The following is a 23,279-nucleotide window of genomic DNA, read 5'->3' as shown; positions in this document are numbered from 1 at the left end:
GTTAAATTGTATGTTTCGAAATATGAAGAATTATGATGGTGGACTCATCTCATGTATGTATGCTTGTTTATTGTATGTAGGTTTGCACGACTGTATTTGAGTAATTTGTTGTTGTTGTTGTTGTTGTCTACATGTTATCAGTGAAAAAAAAAGATTTGTCTTTAAGAATGAACAGACACAATATCATTATTCACATCAAATCATCATCTATGACCATGTGCCCACAATCACACTTATTAGAAAACACATAATACACGTATACACACACACAGACACAAGCTCTCTCTCTCACATAACCATTTACACACAAGAACACATACAATTGTATACACACAGACATGAACAATGAAAGTTCCAAGAGATTAGGTGATTATTACTGAGTAGTCATTTACTTATACATTCCCAAAACATGATAAAATATACAAACAGTGAGTCAGGCCCTAACCAATTGCTTTCCTTGTCTCCTCAAACCTTCACGGTAGCCACTATCTCTCTCTCTCTCTCTCACTCACTCACACACTCAGATACACACACCACACACCACACACACACACACACACACTTAAGACACAAAACACACTCATACATACCTGTGAAAAGCAGATAAGCACTACTCAAAAAGTTTCAAAATGTCCAGTGTTAAGGTATGGGTGTAAACGACTTCTAGTCTCACAAATACAACTTGGGAAAGAGCATGTGCAACCCTCAATCCCACAAATTATGAAATCTGACAATACAAAATATTTCAACGTAATTTCACTCCTTAAAAAATAACAGGTTTCTCAATTTCATGTACAATAAAGAATCTTACCTGTCAACAAAGAGAACATTCTACATGCGGCTACATGTTCTGCTTTAAATACACAGGCGTGGAAAAAAGGTTATCTTAACATTTTTCCCTATATCACTACAGCATTACATAACTAAGAAGGAATGAAAAAAACAAAAACAGCTATGAGCAGGTTACCAAGATAGTTGTGGATTTAACAAATGGCATACAGTTGTAAGTTCAGTATAATGTACACTTTTCTAATGACTTAAAGTCACACATCTTTATAATACAAGAGCCACTGCATGTAACACTGGTACAGATATCTTCGGTGTTGTAACGTATCCCTGTGCAAATTTATTTGCTTCCATCTGGTTTATCACGGTAAAAGCTGATCCGCAACAACATGTGTGTACAGCAAGAAGTGGAATAAATTAAACTGTACATCACCTTCAGCCCTGCCAGCTTCATACACACATTCTTGTGCATTTACAGATATGCACACAAACCCTTACACACAAAAAACTCCCTCAGTTACTCAGTACACAGTATTTAAAGGACACACACGTTGTCCTGAACACAGCTATGACCTACATTGTGCCAAAGTTTAACCAAAGCATTTACAAACTAAGTCAGAGACAAATAATAAAACAGAAATAGAAAGGGACAAGGCTACATCATTATTGAGTCTGTGTGACCAGAATATGTCATACCAATCTGCTTCTACAAACAGACCAGGTGAGATTGTCCAAACAAAAAGGTATTAATCACAGCTATCGTTCAAACCCTTTTTTCTCTCTCTCTTCCCACTTTCTCGGGAGAGTAAAGGATAATAAGGGAAATATACTACACACATGGTGCTCATCAAACAATGTTTTCAGTTTGATATCAAACATATTATGAGGTTGGACTCACAAGTTCAACCCTTGTCGAGCATGACAGACAAATTGCTCGGTCTGTTTCTGTGCCAGAGATCACCAAAATGCTTATATCTACAAGTCCACAGAAAATGCAGCATGTTTATGACAATTTGCTGGAATTTGCTGGTCGGGGCTGGCACAATTCAGAACGTGTTTCTGAACTCTTGGTATTGTTTCTCACTTTTGTGAGAAGTAACAGGTTCCTACGCATGCTCATGAATTGGCTGGGTCCAGTGTGAACTGAACATCTCAATTATTAGCATGGCATTTGCACAGAGTCATACAAAGCGTAGCACATTGTCGCAGTGTGTCAGTGTGGCTGAGCACATTCTGAGTAATACCTAAGCTGAGCAGGGATTACAAATGGAAGGAAATGGTCACAAGCAATTATTTTCATTTGTTATCTCATACACGTGGGTGTCTATGAGATTCATCCTTCTGTTGTAGGTTGCTGAACAAACTCAAAATGTGCGGCTACCTAGTACCATGGGCTAGCTAGGCACATGTCTCACCTTTATCAGTTTTCAAAACCATTAATCTATGCACACATCTGGAGAAGAGATTCTAAATCACGACAAAACTATCAAACAGAACGATTTCTTCACTTACTTCACTAGCATCATGTTACAGAATACAAAGCTCTAGAGAAAACGAAAGATTGCGGCAACATTTATAGTACATGTACCTACAAACGTGGAAAAAGAGAGCTATGCCTGGCTATATATAAATGTATAAAGCAGTGAAATAAGACCAAAATATAAGTGCACAGGAACTTGACCTTCAATGAAAATATTACATAGTATCACGTCTAATCTTGAGGAGTAAAACCTTGAGGTGTGTCCTTCACAGGGAATATAGGACTGATAACAAGGTAATGTATGTAATGGTGACATCATTCCGGTTCTGCTCTGTGTTCTACTAGCATGCAAGAAGACTATGAGCACGCTGCAGTCTTCCTGAGTTTGCAATGCATGTAAAACAGCAAGTATTGGAGGAAGTGTAGACATATACATTTGTGATGGATCAAAGAATAGTATTTTTGTGGAAACATCATTTTAGGAAGATAAAATAAAATAAAATGAAAATGAAAGAGGATGATTCAAATATCATCACCAGAACAGTAGTGGTTCAAGTAGGCTGCTTGAGTTTAATCTTCACTAAAATGTCTCCACTTTTAGATCAGAAATCCACTTGTATTTCTGTTAAAACTTTCACAAAGTTGTTGGGCTTTTTTCTCAGCTTACGATGAAAAATATAAATCACTTGTATGAACAATATCCGCCTTCATGCTTTCCATCATTTAACTACTGTATAGGCCACATATTTAGAGAGTCTAATCTTTTTGCAAGTCTGGATTTCCCAACATTTTTAGTAAGTGGCTACATATGCTGTCTTGGAGTAGAGCAAAGGATAAAGAAATGGCACATCACATTCACGTCCGGGTCAGAGTTATTCACCAAAGTAAGATATCGTGTATACAGTAACTGCTTCCATAGTGGGTAATCCTAGTGCAGTGGAGACTGAGGGGAATTTCACCATCCAGTCCAGTTGATAGGGGCCAGGCACACTTTGTTCAAAGTATTTGAGGTGGGGAGGTGGTACAGATGTCCCCCAGGGTTCTCAGTATCTGACTTTTACGTTTCTTGCTATTTTCTCACAGATAATAAGCCAAAGTTAATACCATTTAATAGAGAATGACTTCATTCTTGGCAGGTAGTGTATGCACCTTTGGGATGCAATGAAATGAAATCCCCATATCTAACAGCTCTCTGAATCAGTCCGTCTTTGTGATGTTTTGATTCTTCTTTTTTGTCGTTGCTGTGTCATTCTTTGTTCTTGCTATTCTGCATGGGGTACGAAGATAGCAAGCACCTACAAGTAGCATACTTCAAACTAATATTGGTGTTGTATGTCAAGCTAACAGCAAAGGCTGAAATAATGGATGATGACATGACATACTTGGACATAAATACTCAACCATGCTTTGGAGCATTTATAGTTTGTAACTCTTTGAAACCCACGCAGCACAAAAGGTGGCGCATCGGGACATTTCTACAGTGACACACCTGAAGACTGACAAGAGTTATGATGTGATTTGTGTCTTTAACAGTGGGAATGGGAATGGAGCACTGGGGCTGGGAGCGTTGAAGCTAGGAAAAAGGCGGGAAAGGGGATGACAACTCTTCACTTTGAGCTCAACAGCTCCTTCGAAAGCCAGTCCAGTCCTTCGTACAGGCCCGAGCCTTGCGTTGCACATGCTGATTGTACATACTGCATTTGTGATAACATAAACAAAAAACAACAAACAACACAGGTAAGACAACAGTGGCGCTGATATATCTCTGTCTATGGCTGAAAACTGTTAAAAGGGAAAACATGCTTCTCATATGCCTGCACAACTGTCAATTTTTGCTCTATAATGCTCACTTATGCACAAGAAATGTGTGAAAGAATGCCATAGTAACGCAATTTCAGTTGGGTAACGACAAAAATGTGAAATATTAACCAGAACGGTTGGCCAGAAGTACTACTGTTTGAGAGCATACTCGATTGTGGTTGCAACATGATCTTTTATAATCAATTATCAATAATTGACAAAGCGGACCACAGCATAAATCTTCCCCGCTAGAGTGATTTGCGTGCTGTTTGTTGGAAAATACCTCAGATAGGGTAAGATCAATCATCATGTTACATTCTATGTACCCACTACTAAATGGGGAGGGAGGGATCTCCAGGAATTATAGTCATATGCATACAATCAAAATCATTTTGCTCTTTTAATCTCAAAATACTCCAAAACAACTCATTATTCTGTCAAACCACGTCAGCCAGTTAAGTTTCTTGGTAGACCCTTTCAATGTATTAAGAGCAAATTCCAAATGCTGGAAGATGAATTTTGAGCCCTTCCGAGAACTGTGTTGTGGCTTTAAACCCTGCCTGCCATCAACGACATCATATACATGTACACGCACTAATCAAAGAGGGTCAATGAAAACTGAAAGTCATTTGAGTCATCCCTCCATGTTTCCTGCTACGATGCTTCCGACAGAGACAGTTGCACGATTTTGTCTCTCTTCTTCGCGTACAAAAAGCCTATAGCCTATAGCTGCGCTGAATTCTCGGTATCGCCAATACGTAGGTGCCATGCGCAGAGCAGCGTTTTAGACGCATTATGGGACAGCTCATGGGACAAACTTGCCCCGGTTTTGGCTGCACATGCACTCAGATCACTCTATGTCTTTATCCAGAGGTATTTTTTTGTCAAAGATTTCTTCACTTTCCATCATGTGACCAGCACAATGAAGCCTTGCAGTAGTGAACCATGACTCTAGTGACCGCAAATCAGTAAAATTTTAATATAGAGTAACTGCGTCAGTACGCGGCCGTGCAGCCGTTCGCGGCAGGTACAACATACACGGTAATATACAGCTAAACACAGCATTGCACTGTTACATGCACACTACACATATACTAACACACTAGCAATCAACAAAAATCAACCGATAAAATGGGCACGATCTCTGACGAAAGTGAAATTTTCTCACCTAAATGACAACATATCGCATCCAAAATGAAATTTTCGGTACTTCTTAACATAACAGTTAAGAAACAATGGTCCAAGAAACTGGATTTTTTGTCGTTTTTTCGATGTTCATGGATTTTGAAAACATATCCTCACGTAAAATAGAACTTTCGCGAGCCGATGTGGGCCGCCATTTTTTTCGGAAAGTGGATGTTACCATCGGAAAAAAATGAGAAAAACACGAGAAAGACATCAACAACACCGCCAGAATTGCGATCTTGTTTGCGGCCAATGCATATGCGCACGCTATTTTCACGTGCTTTCGCAATGGGAATTGGCGCTTACGCAATGTTCGCGAGACATGTGAAGGCGTTCAGCTAAAGATCGCGGAGCACGCGCGTATTGCATAGGGATTGTACATCGTGCCGCAAGCAGAAATATTACGTCGCATATCGCCCTTATCGGCGAAAATTGTGCCGGGTTTTGCCCTGGTAAATCATGAAAACTGCGTTGGTCAATGGTAAATTTCTTTCATGAAAACAATTGCGTTAATGAATAATCTTGTCTATGATATATGAAATGGTTGAAAATAATTTGCCTGATTTGTTTACAAGTTGGAAAAACCCTTAACAATGCTTAAACTGCCGCAAACGGGATATTTTACTCTAGACACTTTCAACTCTTTTAAGCTGGATTATAGCCAAGAAAAAAAAGGGCGAACAACGGAAAAGCAGACAAATAACTCCATTGAATCGTATGGGAACTGCGACTCGCGTGAGACAACCGGAAGCGAACAAGGGCACCGAGGAGTCCCACAGTGCATCTGTGACAGAGCTCTTCAGCATGTGCAGAAGTTTTCTGCACATTGGCAATACCGAGAATTGAGTGGGCACTACTTTTTGCATGGTTTCGTAGTGTCTATGGTAGCGCTAAAACATAAATTACAAAAAAAAAAAAAAAAATGAAATACTCATTTCCACGGATTCCTTCCCCATTTTCTTTCTATCAGCGGGAAAAAAAAAAATCAGAAAAAAGCGTAAGTCCGAAAATAAGAACAATTTTCATGCCTGCTTGTTGTTCCTGTAAGAGTGCATCCCAAGTTTGTCGGCGACCTCTGCGACACTAAGAGCATTTGGTAAGTCCTGCTTGTTGGCAAAGATCAGCAGCACTGCCTCTTTCAGGGCCTCTTCACCCATCTGTTAAATGCAAAGAAAAAAAGAAAATATGATAACATACAGAGTATATACATTTGTATGTGAAAAGAAGCCCGGTAAAAGTCAATATCATATGATTCATTCTTTGACTGCCAGGGACAGAAATATACTGCCTGTTTTCATCAGAAATGAAGTTTCTGTCATGTTCAAAGTCATGTTCAAAATACATGATTATCAATTTCAAAGGTAACAATGATTACAGCTTGTCTTCAGTGCAGCATGCAGTTGCAGTTCAATGATTCTTAAGTCCTGTTAATCCTTAATTGGAGTAATGCAGAGAGAGAGAGAGTGCAAGAATATTATCTCAAATTTCAGTTTGGAACTATATGCGATTTTCCATACAGAAGCATTTTTCTGAAGGTTCATTAATTTGACAATGGAAAATAAAAGTTTGCCAATCTGTAAACAAATTATAACTGGTGTTCAGATTTTTTTCATTCTTTGGACTAACAAACTTTCAGAACAAAGAACTTTCAGAGTAATGAACAGTAACATGTTTTTTTTTTTCTCATAAACTGTCAGAATAGAAATAATATAAACGGAGAAGAAGTACTCAAAGCAGGAAAATAAGTTATTGTAAGCTTAACATCAGTTAGGGTCTTTTAATTTCTTTTTGTATTGGTAGGTACCTTTTGACCCTTGACCTTGATCATGTGCGCCTAAATGTTGATAGGCACAACTTCGCCCCTCATACATATACATGCCAAGTTTCATTAGGATACCTCATAAACGTTTTTTTAGTTACGCTGTCCACAAAATTGATTACGGATGGAAGGATAGACAGACGGAAAGACAGACGGACAGACGGAAGGATGGACAGACGGAAGAACGGACAGACAGAAGGACAAACGGATGGACGGACAACCTGAAAACGTAATGCCTTCGGCAACACTTCATGGTGGAAGCATAAAAACATTTAAAAAATGAGTTGAGTATCACAAATTTGTACATAGCCATGCAAAAAGATTACTACACTCGCATCATGACAAGAAATGAATCAAATATTCAAGACAAATACAAAGCAGCCTCGTGTACGTAGACGGTGACAACCATCTAAATGCCACGCATTCACCATGCACGTTTGGGAGCAAATTGTCAGAGTTGGCAGGGAGGGGTGATCCCTGGAGTTTGTGAGAACTTCCCGATAACACGATCATGACAATCTCAAAGCAAAGCTGAAGTTTCTTGTGGTCTAATGCCCAGTAACTCTGTGTGCTACTTCTCACAATTTGAAGGAACTTTATCTCTGATCTGTTGAGTTGTTTTTGCTGAATCTTAGGAGCTTTTCATGCCTGAAGTTCAAATGGATGATTGCAAAAATTTAATGATTTGCAAACTAACAAACAAACAAACACTCTGTAAAGTTGTCAGAGAATGTGAAGAAATTTTACCAATGAAGAGGATCTTCAGAACCTTTGTATGGATACATACAATGCTTGACTTGTGCATTAACATTTGATGTTTTTACTGCAGCATCAACAGCTTCAGAATTTACTGAAAGACTGCCTACCTGTATATTCATTTGAAATGTCAAATTTAGAGGGTGCAAATCAATGTAGATGATCATCGTCCACATCCGATGATCATCCACATAGATTTGCATCCTCTAAATTTGACATTTCAAATGCATGTAGACAGTCTTTCAGTAATTTTAAGCTGTTGATGCAGCAGTAAAAACATCAGAAATTTCCTGAACTTGGGAGCATTGGTCAGGATAAAGACGAAAAATCTCCTTGCACAAAACAAATACAAGTCTTTCTTTATTGTCACAGGTGGTCAGATTTGTGTTTTACAGATTAATCAACAGGTGTAGTATTGTATTAGTTACAATTTCATGAAAAATTTGACATTCTAACACCTATATTAAGCTCCTCAAAAATCGCAGGAGAGTTAATTTAAGGAGTTCAATTGATGAGCTCCTCGACAAAGTAAGGAGTGCGATTTATAGAGCTCCACCAAATTCTGAATGTGAAGGTATGTTAAATGAAAGAAACAAAAAATCATTACGTTTGTAATCCTGAGTTTTTGCCCTAGTAGTTGGGGCTTCAACTAGAGCTATCTTTCATCAAACATTCTTTCCCTGTTCATCCCAAGACCCCAGACTGTTCATGACCTCCAAGAATGCGCCAGTACGCGCGGTTTCTTCTGTTGAATGGTTTCTCTCCTCTACCCCTCCCCCTTCCCCAAGTCTGGCACCTTGCCATTGTGGGATTTTTCTTTTTTCTACGTAAACTTGGTGTTTACTCTTGACTGCGCGTTATTGATTTGTTTTATTTTTATCTGAATCACGCACTGTGCTTTACATACACGTGGAGCACACACAGCGAGTCACCACTCGACTCACCTGCAGGCAGCTTACTGCGAGCAGAAAACGGCAGACAGTTTCTTCTGCTGCCGCTACTTTTACTGCCAAAATACTGGCTTTGTCACCACACAACATTACTCAGACACACGTTGTGTACTGGAATATAAATGAACTTTTTTCGAAAGCGACGAGTGTTGGTGTTAGGGCTTCTTCAAGTAAGTGTTCAATAGTTGTTGAAATCGTTACATCGCTAGACAGTCGGGGCTTGCGTACGCGTGATTTCATGGATTTGTTGAAGGGAAAATGGGAGAAAAAAGGTGGCTTCAAAATTGATTCGGGTAAGCATTTTTTACTTTTGTTACAAAATGCTTGCCTGACTTTGATTTTCACTTGCCCCAGGCAATCGGGCAAGCGCTTACAGGGTGGCCCAGAAAGAACGGAACACCTAAGATCTTTAATTTCAGCAATATTGTTGCAGATATGTCATTATTTTGCATGCTATTGGAAAGGCCATTCTTTTTCCAATAGAATGACACCACATTCTTTAATTTTGGTGAATGTGTTATGATTTTAGGATCATTTTTGTCAACCCTTGCAATTTTCAAAATGTGATCATTTTGCACTCTCAGAGATACCGAAACCAGCGAGAGTTCGGCTTGCCATAGAACCAGTTATGTTCACAATGTGTGGAATGTGGTTGTCATTGTCCGTTACCATTGTGAATGAGACGACCTGACGACAATAACACCGTCCGCCCCACATTCCGCACATTGTGAATGCTGCTGGTTCTATGGTAAGCCAAATTCTCGCTGGTTTCAGCATCTCTGAGAGTGCAAAATGATCACATTTTGAAATTTGCAAGGGTTGACAAAAATGGTTCTAAAATCATAACGCATTAACCAAAATGAAAGAACTTGGTGTCATTATATTGGAAAAGGAATGGCCTTTCCAATAGTATGCAAAATAGTGACATATTAGCATTAATATAGCTAAAATTAAAGATCTTAGGTTTTCCGTTCTGTTTGGGCCACCCTGTATTGCACCCTGCTACTACGTTGGAAATGGTAAATTACACAAAAATACATGGAATTCTGAGACAGAAAAAGAACAGATGTTGACAGCAAAATCTCTGGTAATCTTTCAATCAAAATCATTTTTTACTCAGTGTAAGACAAATAAATGTGAATTATGGCCACAAATGTAATGCTCTTATGCACATTTGGGGATTGGGGTATACACAGTTCCTATCAATGAGTTGACAAAATAATTATTCTCTTCTTGAATGGAAAGATGATTAGTAATAGTAAATACTTCTAGCACCATCATAATCATGACATTTATGCATGTAATTCAATAGAGATAAAAAGTAGTAATAATGACATTTGAGAAGCTCTGGTGGTTATACTCACTATCCTGGCCAGCTCCTCCTTAGCTTCATCCATTCTCTCACGGTCATTGCTGTCCACTACAAAGATAAGACCCTTCAAGAATCAAGCAACAAAAACAAAAAATTGAGGGCTTCTATCTCATGAACTTAGTTAATTTTTGAGCAGTACATGCAGGCCTGTTTTCTTGTTGATTACGGTGATCACAGTTAAATCTCATATCTTATTTATCTGCAGTACTATGATTTCAAGATTTAATGTCTGGTCTCAGAATAAAATCTTGACCATGGTCTAAAGAAATTATGACTTCCGTTCAAAGGGATTCCATTCATTTCATTTCATTTTTCAATCATTTCATTTTGTCACGGTAATGGGCTCATTCAATGCAATGATCCAGCAGTGGTTGTACACTGTACTTACCAGTGGCAATGATGGAACATCATAAGACAATGTCTTAGAAATAGGTGAGCAGTTTCACAATCATTTCTTGAATGGATAAAAACAAGCAATCCATTTGATACGGAATATAAATCTTGATAATCAAAGGAAAATCACATCAAAGTCAAAGCAATTTTATGATGAATTTACCCAGGGACATGTAATGAAGAATGGAATCTCTTTGCAATCTGAGCAAAGTTCATGTGCTCTATAGCATGACAACTGAATGCTTAGCAGTCCACTGGCCTTGACGTTTCATGCTCCAAGCTGCTCTTCCATACAGTTTGGCTATGGGGACCAAAGAAGAGGTTCTTGATTTTAACAATTTAAAACTGTACTTCACAGAAGACGTTGAAATCCTGTATGAAACTTAGTGGTAATATGGTACGGAACATATCATTCCTGTTTTTCTTCAAATCTTTTTGTTACTATTACCTCAGGACAGGAAAAAATATGGAGTATCAGAATATTAGAATTAGTGAACATTATCATCTTGCATACATTTTAACATAATTTTGTTGGCCAGATTTAGCACTTGGATGTTTAATATTTTGGATTAAATCATTGGCTAATGTGCATTTCTGTGAGTTTAGGAGCATTTTTACAAAAAAGTATATTTTTTTAATGGTTTCTGTTCATATGTCCTGTTCTCTGCATACTAAATTATTGCTGGAGAAAATATTGAAAGGGACAGCAAATTGCTGCTTGCTAGGTTTGTTGTTATCAAAGAATGATGCATACTTGAATAGAAGTGTTGTCTTTTTGTCAAAACAATTCATTGTCAGGTAACACCTGTGATGGAGCACATAATCTCTCCTCGGCACGGAGCATGGGTACAAAGGGGACTCGGTTTTCGTCACATCACCTTCTCTGACATCCCCCTGATTTCCCTGTCCTCATGAGACAAATTCCATTGCAGTTTCATGTTCTTTTTTTTTCTTTTTTTTTTTGGGGGGGGGAAGAGAAAGTCATGTCAACAATGTTTGTTGTTAATGTCTAAATACCTGTGTGTTCTGGAAGTAATGCCTCCACAGAGGGCGGATCTTGTCCTGGCCACCAACATCCCACACGGTGAAGCTGATATTCTTGTATTCAACTGTCTCCACATTGAAGCCTAGACAGAGAAAGTGGTCAAAACCAATCTGCATCACTGTCCACCCAATGGTCAGATTTACATGTATGTGAATAGACTATTACATAAATGAGAAGAATTTCCTTTGTCTATTGGAACAGTTTGTCCTGCCTACAACCAACCCTGCTAAGCTGGCTAAACATACAGTGTAGCGTACCTTATCTAGGCTTTTGAAATCCCCAAACTTCACAATGAAATGAGTGATGATGTGACTTGGACATGGGAGTTTGCACACACTCGGCTGCATGTACAATCTGTAGAATTTTATCAACATAAGAAATCTCCAAGCCTTATCTTTTTTTACCACTGTGTGGATGAATAATGTACAGACTGTATGTATCAAGGCTCTCTTTAAAACAACAACAACAACAACAACAACAAAAACAACAACACAATCTCAAGATTTTGCAACAGCAAATTGTTCCAATGTTGATTGTATTCTTAAGTGATGAGTTTTTATCATCAGGTTGCTCGTAATATCTCAATTTGACTACCGGTATTTAAAAATTCACACCATTTCCTTTCTTTTTTTGTTTGTCAATTTGTTCCCACTAGACAATGGACATTGACTTTTGATTATACGGCAAAGTCAGCCCACGTAAAGCATACATTACAGAACAAATCCTTCCAGTCTGGTTATTTGTTCCCGTTAGACACTCATCAAATTAGACATACAATAGTACAATCAATGTTCTCTGACAGCCAGTGCCAACATAAACGAATCATCAAACTATTAAATGGACCTTGCCTGCATGGCCATCATCATCAACAACATATTACAGTTCACACGTACATATTGTATCAGGGGTGGATCAAGGAATTCCGTAAAGGAGAGGCACCCCTATTTTTTTTTTTCTTTCGTTTTAAGCAAAAATAAGGAGGGGGCGCGCGCCCAGCGTGCCCCCCCCCCCCCCTCCCCCGGATCGCCACTGCGTATACATTGTAACTTGGATGACTGTCAAACTCTGTACTGGTTGGGCAACATAACATTGACACTGTGTACATACATGTGTAGTTAAAAAGCACCACAAATCTAAATTGCTTACCAGTGCTCATAGACAAGCTGATGCAGTCTTCTGCATTTCATTGTTTCTCAAAAAATTAGCCCCTTTGCACTGCTTGCTTGGATAAACATTGTACAACTGGTATTTCCTCACCACCTTTGGAAACACTTCAAGCAGGTCTTATGGACTATATTTAATTGTGCTGCGCTGAGTCGTTAATCTACAATCTGTTCAATATATTGAAAACTATTATATAAAATATGACATTCTGCAACAATCTCCCATCTACATTGTGTGCGTATGTGTGTGTGTGTGTGTGTGTGTGTGTTGACACTGTATGCATGTATTTGACACAGTTCAATGTACGTATGTACTTGAAACAGTGTGTGATGTACAAGTATTTGACACAGTATGGTATATGTACAGCATTTGATACAGTAACAATCACAAGGATCCCTCCCAAGGATCTAATGACACATATTTTTCATATACTTCTGAAATAATTAAATTCTCATAACTAGGCTATTGTGGTAATAGCGATGACAAAAACAGCCAAATGTTGCTGAGAGAGTGGCATGAACATCCTGGTACATATTTTTCATGCACATATCATCTTACATGCAGGAAATGTCCTTATGTGCTGATCGTGATGATCTTGAAACTCATTTACACAACATTGTAATTTCCAAAGTTTACATTTCACTCTGACATGTAATATCTAAACAAAACTCTTGAACAATGGCCCCAACACATGCAAAAATGAGCATAAACATGCACACATACAGTCCCCCCCCCCACATACATGTACACACACATGCACACATTTTTAATACGTTGATCTGTGAGATTGTCACTATTACTATTTCTTACTTTTTGCGTAACCAACATGTTTGTTCAACATATTTTACAAGTTTGCAGAAGTACAGCCATTATTGTGCTCATTGTTCCCTGTACCAAAGATGTCCTAATCATTAGAAGTACACAAACATGGTCATACACACACACACACACACACACACACACACTTTTTTGTGTTTTTTTAATATTCTATGATTTCTAAAGTTTCACATGACAAAACATTCATCTGTGTGTGTGTGTGTGTGTGTGTGTGTATGCACATGCACACACACACACACAACATGCTTTTGTATGCAGAAAACTGCTTTAATATTTGTTATTTGTCAACCTGCTTGCTACAAAGACTCCATCAAATTCTCTGTGTATGAGTCATACAAGCTTCAGCTTACACTAAGTAGACTGGACAGGTACATGTACATGTACTGTGTAGGAGTGTCAAGGGAGGTGACAACAGCTAGTGCCATCGTACTAAATTTCATTATACATGAAGTAACACTCCAAACGTCTCATCTTTGAAAGAGTTTTCTCTTGATGACACATTGGTTATAGATGGCAATGTCTATGTATTCTAAAACCTTAAATCTATAGTCCAGAATGAGAACACGCTACTAACACACATTTTCATTTCTCCAGAAATGCTCTATATACATGTACATGTACACCCTTTAAATTGACACAGAATGGATTTCTTTTCCACTGATGTACGACTGGGCATTCTTGGCAAATGATGTAATACAAATTGAACAATGTTTACATGAGCACTGCAAATGAAAACACAAGTAACACAATCAGTGCCAATATAAATGTGACCTGAAGTCTGCAAGGAAAGAGCTATTCACACTGCACACTGCCATTTGACATGCCACATTAGTAAAATTGGAGTACGATAAAATGAGACCCTGCATCTCAAAATTGACCCCTCCCAAAAAAAAGAAAAAGAAATCCCAGACACATTTTTTTTAGTTAAGAGCAGTCTTTACGCTTTAAAATGATGTAATGGATTCTAACCTATCTAAGTATTAGAAAGAAAGCACACATTCTGGAAAAGCTATGCTCTCGGTGTTTTAAACATTACAAATTATGAAGGGAACTTCAGTTCTGACAGCTTTTGGGATACACAGTCAATATCAGATTGTTAATGCCAGATATTGTCAATTTGGTGGCTAGGATTTACAACATTCTAGTACTTACTGTCATTGCCTTAAAAAGCTTGAGTTACATGATCTCCATGTTGAATGTCGACAGGCACATTCATGGATTCCATTGAACATTGTGACTCTGAATGAATGTAAAGCATGATGAAGTCTTACATACAACTTCAACATGGGTATTTAAACTAAACTCTGTGTGCAACAGAATTGTTGTGAATAATGGTTTTAATAATAATGTTTGCACCTCTATATGTACTGCAAAGTTTTCCACAATTTGTGATTTTTTTCCCCCATTCATTACCCTTGAGATGAGTCTCCCATGGGGGAATATACACCTTGTACCTAGAGGTTACAATTGTACTTACCTATTGTTGGAATGGTGGTGACAACTTCTCCAAGTTTGAGCTTGTAGAGGATTGTGGTTTTACCAGCAGCATCAAGACCAACTAGATACAGAGAATAGAAGAAAAGAAAGAAAGAAAACAAAAATAAACAAACTCATGGTGTGAACGTGATAAATATCCCCCTACATGTCATTTGAAAAACAAAAACAAAAACAAAAACAACAAACAACAAACATACAAACTCATAGTGTGAATGTGACAAATATCCCCCTACATGTCCTAACACCACATGGTTTAATACCCAATTTAGAATCCTCTGTCTAGGAGGACCTCAGGAAGACAGTCCAAGGACACGTCAAATGAAAACAAGCATTTTATTTTTTCCAACTCAGCAGGGATTGAGAGAGACCCCTGTTTAGAGTCATTGAGTTGTCTTGCACGAGGTTGGCATGTACACAAATGTTTCTACGGAAACCAGTGGGCAAGGCATTTCTCCTCGCGAGTTGGGAGGCAGTTTCTCTTGCACACACAAGCACACTCAACCACAAACAGCGGAGTGCTCAACAACAGCAGAAGTGACAGTGTGCCGTGTTCACCCTGACTATCATGCGACAAATTTTTAGCCTAAGTCATTCTCTGACTGCCAGTCAATAGAGGGTATGATTCTTGAGAGCTGGAGGATGGTAATGACTAAAAATATATAAAAAATATAAATTTGCTCTTTCTCTTTCACATTATTACAGTGTTTCTTTTTATATCTTCCCCATGCATTTTGAGGTATGTTACATACAGGTTACCTTACCTTTAAGTACATAAAACTGAAAAACAAGCTTAAGGGCCACTGATTTTTTTTTTCTACCTCATGACGCAAAATTCAATTGTTTTTTTTTTTACTTTTTTAGTCACACACCCTGCATGTTTGGTGGAAATTTGACAATCTGTTCTTGAATTAGGCCTATTCTCTTATAGTGAAATAAAGCTTGTTCTATGTCTTTCATGATGGTAACCACCATGATTGATCTTGACCTTTCACCTTATGACCTCAAAATTTAATATTTTTTTTTTAAATTTCATTATGAACACATACAGCAAGTTTGGTGAAATAAATATATCAACCTACTTTTTCCCAATATTCATTTTGCTAAATACATCATAAAATATCACAGAATCTCCAAATGTTATCACCTTGTCAATTCCCCCAAATTCAGACACGCGCGCAATGTCAATACGCATACAAAGCTGCTGAAAAATGAGCGCGCACCATACCTTGTTGGCGCAAGGTTGCATTGGGGACGTTGGGGCGCCCATTCATGTCCGAATTTTGGTGACTCTGCACTTGCATTCAGCCCCTGGTACATTTATTCACTGCATCGGCATGTACAGAGATTTTGTTTTTCTTTTGTGTTTTTGAGGATACCATCATACTCTGAGCTTGCGATAAGCGAAAAATCTCGCAACAGAACGTCATAATTTTTTCAATTTTTTCATGTTTTTTCAGCGACCCCGATTCTTTACACAGGACCTAATTCGTGTGCGCTTTGGAACAGTTGCAGCGATTCTGCCTTTTTGACTGCAAAATTTGGGATTTTAGATGGATTTTTGGAGGTGACTCAGGCACTTTCCTGTGGTGAACGAGTGTGCCAGTATGTGAAATGATGTGATATGCGTGTGTTGTGACAGCAGAATTTGCTGGCTTGTGATAAGTGATAAGTGTCCGGATTTCGGAGGCCGGCCGAAAATTGGGGGTTTTACTCTAAAAAAATACTACTAGTTGAAGGGTGTCTATGTACGAGATCCATCATAAATATCTGTTTAAATTAGAAATATATAATTTAGAATGTGATTGTGCAATTTTGGATGATTCCAGAGAAAGCGCCCAAACAGTAAGCGGGCGGCGGAATCGTGGGTGGAATTGACGAAGAAAGTGAACTTGTCATACCTACAAAGTGATTATTTTGCTAACAAACTGGAGTATGTCATCTACCCACCTACTCTATCAGTGTGGAATAGTAATTTGGAATATATGGACAAGATCAGGTTAGTACTGATTTAATTTTTCTCGTTACGAATTTGTGTAAAAAGATGTCAGACTTCAGCTTCACGAGGCTGATTCGTGCGCGGAGAGGTGAGAGCCGCAGAAAAAAGCATCGAAAATATTTAGTCCGATCAGGCCGCTAGGTGCGGCAGTCTTGCATTGTGCGAACGCGCTGGCGCCCGTGTTTTGATGGGCGCTCTGCATCGGTTGATTAAAACTCGATTTTTGAAAAAAAAAAACAGACAGGATTTTTTCTTCTTTTCATCATGGATAGTGGACATGTGTGTGTAACAAAAAATCACCGTGCAAAGTTGCGACAATTTATACGTCAGATTTGAGATGAATAAGAAGTGAATGGGGGGCCTCATGAGGCGTTCCCCGGGGGGCCTCATGAGGCGGGGGGAGGTCCTCATGAGGAGGGACCATCCTCGTACGCGGGGGCGGTCCTCATGAGCGGGTTTCCCGGACTGATAGGTAGGGTAGATCACTCACTGAAACACTCACTAACAGTTCACATGTGTTATTTCAGACTAGTATTATACGTATTATACTATTAGTAAGTAAATTTAGTAAAGTTTACAGTAAAATTTTAGAGTCTAGGTCTCGTAAAGTTAACGTTAGAAAAAAAAAAATCTTGGCATGTGTCATGACACACATCCATTCACAGCCAGGTGTTGTAGACAGTATTATTGTAAGAATGGAGTTGGTACTTACCCATTAGAATTCTTACTTGCTTTTTGCCGAAAAGGCTATTGAACAAAGCTGAAACCGTAAGGCCCATGGTCTTTGGTTTTGACTTCGTAACGTCGTCGTTAGTTCGACAGGATCAAATTCGCCAAATTTCTGTCGAGTGTTAACTGTTACACTGACAGTGACACTGTACGTTACTGGAAGATTCTATAGGCCTAACGTTACAGGATCTTATTTATCTATCTAGCCTATACCGCATCAAAGGGCCCATCAAAGAGTAAACGGCGACAGTTCCACGTTTCAGACAAAAAGATTTAGTTGGTCGATGAAACAAGAAATTTGAGGCGTTTGGAGGATATCAGTTCACTCGTCACACTCTTTCCATTAGACCGCTGCACAGGACTCCACTGCACTGTACACGAACGTATAATATGGACTGTGTGTGTTGTGGGTGTTGTGCATATCCATGCCACGTCAATCCAATACACGTACATACGGTAAAGGAGAGGTGGTCTTTTGCTGTGCGTTTTGCTATTTAGTTTTCTTAGCAACCGTTTCAGTTATTCATAAATGCTTTCTCTTTATCAAGAATTATAAATGGTATTTCCACTGTATCATCGCGTACTTATTATATTACTAGGCATTTACAAATCATCAAAAAATATGGATTTTTGTTTTGATATTTCATCGCAAAAAATAATCCTGTCTATTTTCCAGACTACTTATACCGATAATAACGCCCTCAACGGTAACTGCAGGCGTGCGTTCTCTGGGCCCAGCACTAATCACCAAAACCACAAACTGACTACAAGTAAATTTTCATACCTCCCTGCAATTTGGCAAACTTGTTGCAATGTACGCCAGTTATCGTGCTCCTTACTGTACCGGTAGAACAATAATGTTTACTTGATGTGCTTGCAACTTTCTCAGGGGATAATTCAGAAAAGGAATACAGATGGCAGGAAAAATCTTTAAGGCAAGAAATATAGTTTGCCATCGTTTAATATTCTCGGGCAGTGAGGGATACTTCAGAAGGAGTTATGGAAGACGGGAGGGGAAACATTTAATGAAAAAAAAAAAGAAGAAGAAGAAGAAGAAAGTTTGACATCAATAATTTCCCTTTGCAGTGTTCATCATTCTGATATGCCCCCAGCTAACATTTGAAGGGGTTGGTGCAAAATAGTGCTAACCCACACTTTTGTCAAAATTGAGTTACATGCATTTTCGTAATTCTTATCCTTCACTCTAACCTCCGTGAAAATATCATATTTGAATTTAACCAATAAGATGGTAAAAAATGCATGCATTCATGTTTTATTAATGTACAAATAACAATGTAGGTCCTATGTACTTCCCAAAAATTCAACAGCGATTATCTCAATGACTATTGTGTGGGTTAGCACTATATTGCACCGACCCCTTCATTTGGACGTTTTCTGAACGTTCTTGAAACGTTCCAAGTTCGTTATTTGGACGTTTTGTCAAAACGTTTTCAGAACGTCTTTTTGTGGAAAAAAAAACGTTTCAAAGGGACGTTATAAAATGGACTTTTTTAAACGTTTGAAAACCAATAAAAAACCTTTCGGAATTTTTGATGACATGCACAAAACCTTTGGACGTTATAGACATCAATAAAACCTTTTAAGAATATTCAAAACGTTCTGTGGACGTTCTGCAGACGTCCAGAAAACCTTTTTTGAAAACCATCTAGAACGTTCAAAAAACGTTTTAAGAACGTTTACAAAGTCTTATGACCCATTCCAGAACGTTTAGAAAACCTGCCATATCCATCTAGAATGTCCAGAAAACCTTTTAAGAACGTCTAATGTTTATTGTTTTATTGGGTATTATAGTTATGAGATTAAGCAGGCACAATCTGGGATTAATGTACCTTAAACCTAATCCTGTATAATCTTATCCTATGTAGCCTGTTCCTTATGTCCTACCACCTATACCTATACTACATCATATTCCCAATTGATGAATGTTGTTGTTGTTTTAGATTTGATGGAACTCTCTGCCGGGTGGGCAATTTGCTCCAAAAAATATAATTATTCAAATGTGCCTTTAAATTCAATTACAAAACCTATACTACTTCAAATTATTTACAAAAAACTAATCACATTTATTTTAATATTTACAAGAGATATATTTACAAAGGAAGGAAAAGGGGACAGGGTTCCGGAAATGATGTCATCTGCCTACTCCTGCATCGAGAGAGATGCGATGCAGGGTTACGCCGTTCCCGTCGGCAAAGCAGGTATAGGACCCGCCCGTCGACGCCGGTGATGTCTTGGCCTTTCCTGGGGGCAGGCGCCTCTAGTTATCTTATCGGCCTAGGTGTTAAGTTATTATTAGCCTAGTAGGCAGAGACATCGTGGAAGAGAAGGGATGATAGAAGAATAGCGGAAAGGGTGATGACAGAACAGAGAAAACAGACAGCTAGGGGGGTGGAGGGTGCTGAGCTCCTCTCTCTGACATAGGGTCAGCCCGTTACCAAAAATTTACTTGATTTACTTGATTTACTTGAATTGATGAATCTGTTTCACATTCTTTTATATACAAGCAAAATGTTGTAATGCATGAAGACATGGTTACTAAAATTAGATCACACACACCTTAATCAGGCCTATTAACATATGGAAATACCTCTTAACACAATTTGAAATAGTGAATAACTGAACTATAACGTAGGTAAGTTTTTTTTTAACACAGAAAGTTTGAACCCAGCATAAATCTTTAGATTTCAATGTCTTTTATCTATTGCCACTATCTTATATTTCCAAATTTTTCCAAATCTTATATTTTCTTATTATTTGAATATTCATAAATATGCATGAATATGCATGATAAAGAAACCCGTGGCGAACACGTAGCGGACCACATAAAAACGTTTTTGAAACGTTCATTAAAGACAAGTCGACGTAGCAGACCTAATAAAAACGTTTTGTGGACGTTTATAAAGGACGAAGACGTACCAAACATAATAAAAACATTTTGTAATGTCCATTGACGTTTTAAAACGTTTTCCAAAAACCTGTGCTTTGCGGTAAATGCTAAGTCCCAACTTTGACGTTGTATGTACGTTTTAAAAACGTCCATTTTATACGAAGACGTATACGGATACTAAAAAAAAAAAAAAAAAACGAGTCCAAAAAATGCAGACTTCCTGTGACTGCGTGTAGATGTTTGTAAAGCCAAATGAACCATGGTTTATTAATCTGAACATTTATTTGTGGCACTTCTAAGGTTTCGTTAATCTGAAAATCTACGGCCTAGAACAATTAAAATTTGTAATAATCTGAAAAAGAATTGCCTGTTTCAAACTTATTCTGTCTTCCGATTAACGAAATTGTAGAATATCGAACCTTATTTTGTCTTCAAATCAACAACCTTCAAAATAATCGAAACTTTTAGTATTTGTTTGTATTTTCTCTTTAATTTTTGAATCATATAGACCCGCGGAGCAAAAGCCTTGCTTAAGGCCGATCAAATAAAACAAATGTTGAATCATGCTGTTTGACTGAAATCCTGGCAGTGGTCTTGCCCATGGTCACATTTCAACATTTCTTCGACAAATTGTTCATTTTGCAATTTCTTTACTAACTTCATTTTGCAACAACAATGAACATTTCGTCAAAAAAGTCATTTTATTAATGAACTTAATGTTCATTTTGTCACCAAATATAGTCATTTTCATTACAAATTATCATTTCATTACGAAATGACTTTATTTCTTGGGTTATCTACCTAGAATATTATAGAACTTGTAATTTGCAAGATACAACCATGTATTACTGTACTATATCTCCTATCAGCAAACAAAAAGAATATGAAAAGAAAGCGTTTACCATAATTATCAAACGTACAGCTGTACATCAGCACTATAATGCAGGGAGGTGTGACAATCATAAAGTTCCCGTCTTGTTCAATTTAATGCTATATGACTTTTCACATGAATATAATATTCATTACTTTATGCTGATGATTACAATTATGTAAGGTAGAACTTCAGGACGCAATTTTGAAATCTATATTCATTTTCAACAAAGTGTGCCAATGTATACGACATGGCGCAAAGAAAGTAAAAACAATATTTGATACATATTAATTTGGGCATATAGGGCGAAATATGATAATATAAACACCATGAATTGATGAATGAATAGATACGTGCTAATTTCTCTTTAGCAATATGCAAGAAGCTCTTAAGTTGAGATAGATGAATGGTTTCATCCTGGGGTTCACTATAATAATGTTAGAACAGGCAGGTGGAAGAGAGTCTTCTCTCTTCCACCTTCCCGGTATCAGTGCCCTTCATACGGCACTGTGTGAGTGCTGTCAGTGCATTGTAAAGGGCGCCCTCAACTCCATCGTCTATCAAGCTGTATCAATGGTTCCATTACATTTGCTCCTGCGACAAGGTTAAAATAGCTCCCATGAAATAATTTTCATGCAAGCTAATCCAAACATAAATTCTACCAACAAACCTATAACCCTAAACCTCATCCCTACACCAAGCTAAACCTAAAACCCCATTACAACCCTAACCCTTAACTCTAATGACGAAAACAGAACGAATGATCAGAGTCAGACAACCAGGGTCAGGGACTTTACTGTGGGTTTCAGGGTCAAAGGGTCCTGAACACATTCCGTAAAGGACTTAAACATCCAGAAAACACAGTTCATCAAAGTGTATCCATTTCCAAAGTGGCTCCTCAAAAATTCATCAATTTCTATAGAACAAACAGAAGTTCCTTCTAAACAGGATAATCCCCTATTTCTCCAACAAACATTGTTAGATAGAATACATACTAAATGTTGTTATTACATGCATTAGAGATGGGTCAAAGTTCTCCGTATAGGGTGCAAAGATTGTCAATCATAATATATCCGTTTATCCAGCAGAGCTGTGACTGCCATAGCACTTTTATTGACTTGGACATAATACACTGTACTGCAACAAAACTGCATGGATAAATCTATATATACTCGACGAAAAAGTAATTTTAACGACTCCTGGGGAACATTTCATGAAGCGGTTTGGCCGGATATTTTTCTGACAAACTGTTACAAGCTACTGAAATCCGGCATCTCATTGGCTGAGAGCAAATTTGTCTGACAACTTTGCCGGACAAAATGCTTCATAAAATGCCCCCTGGAGTCCCTTACAAGCATTTCATAGGGAAAGCACAAGAGAAGGAGTTGATTCACGAATTTTTTATAATGTGCACTCACCGTGAGTGAGTATATATTTTATAAATGAATCCCAAGTCACTATAGGATCACGTAGGCCTACAGTCAATGAATTGGTAAATTGAGCGGCTGTGATCTGAATAAATAAACAAAGAAATGATGCAGATATTTTGATAAAATTGTAACTGTGAAGCAGATATTAGAAGGCTAATTGTTTAGTAGATATTTCAAAGAAAAATTGCAAATGGAAAAATCACATTCGATTTAAAAACGTATATTCAAAAAGTGTTTTATACAATCATTTTGAATGTAAAC

At 37.9% G+C, this 23,279-nt stretch overlaps 1 protein-coding gene across 1 annotated transcript; it reads right to left on the bottom strand.

Annotated features, from left to right (window-relative positions):
* Positions 1–362: 362 nt before the first annotated feature.
* Positions 363–18,184, bottom strand: LOC139724882 (uncharacterized). The gene is made up of 6 exons (XM_071636004.1): positions 17,793–18,184; positions 15,065–15,145; positions 11,559–11,668; positions 10,141–10,212; positions 6,280–6,408; positions 363–3,960 (listed from the first exon to the last, which is right to left on the bottom strand). The coding sequence occupies exons 1-6, from the start codon at positions 17,857–17,859 to the stop codon at positions 3,874–3,876; spliced, it is 546 nt and encodes a 181-aa protein (XP_071492105.1). The 5' UTR covers positions 17,860–18,184; the 3' UTR covers positions 363–3,873.
* Between the last annotated feature and the right edge of the window lie 5,095 nt (positions 18,185–23,279).

This window comes from Diadema antillarum, unplaced genomic scaffold (assembly GCF_040938485.1).
Source record: "Diadema antillarum isolate AM-2024a unplaced genomic scaffold, OU_Dant_1.0 seq00000002_RagTag, whole genome shotgun sequence".
NCBI lineage: Eukaryota > Metazoa > Echinodermata > Echinoidea > Diadematoida > Diadematidae > Diadema > Diadema antillarum.
This window is presented reverse-complemented; position numbering and strand designations above follow the sequence as displayed.

Excerpts from the sequence above, each read along its gene's own strand:
- LOC139724882 (XM_071636004.1), bottom strand. The coding sequence starts at position 17,859 with ATGGGCCTTACGGTTTCAGCTTTGTTCAATAGCCTTTTCGGCAAAAAG. Across the intron at positions 6,409-10,140 it reads AGGAGGAGCTGGCCAGGATA|ATGGGTGAAGAGGCCCTGAA; the intron begins GTGAGTATAACC and ends TGCATTTAACAG. Across the intron at positions 3,961-6,279 it reads CTTACAGGAACAACAAGCAG|TATGTACAATCAGCATGTGC; the intron begins GCATGAAAATTG and ends TCACAAATGCAG.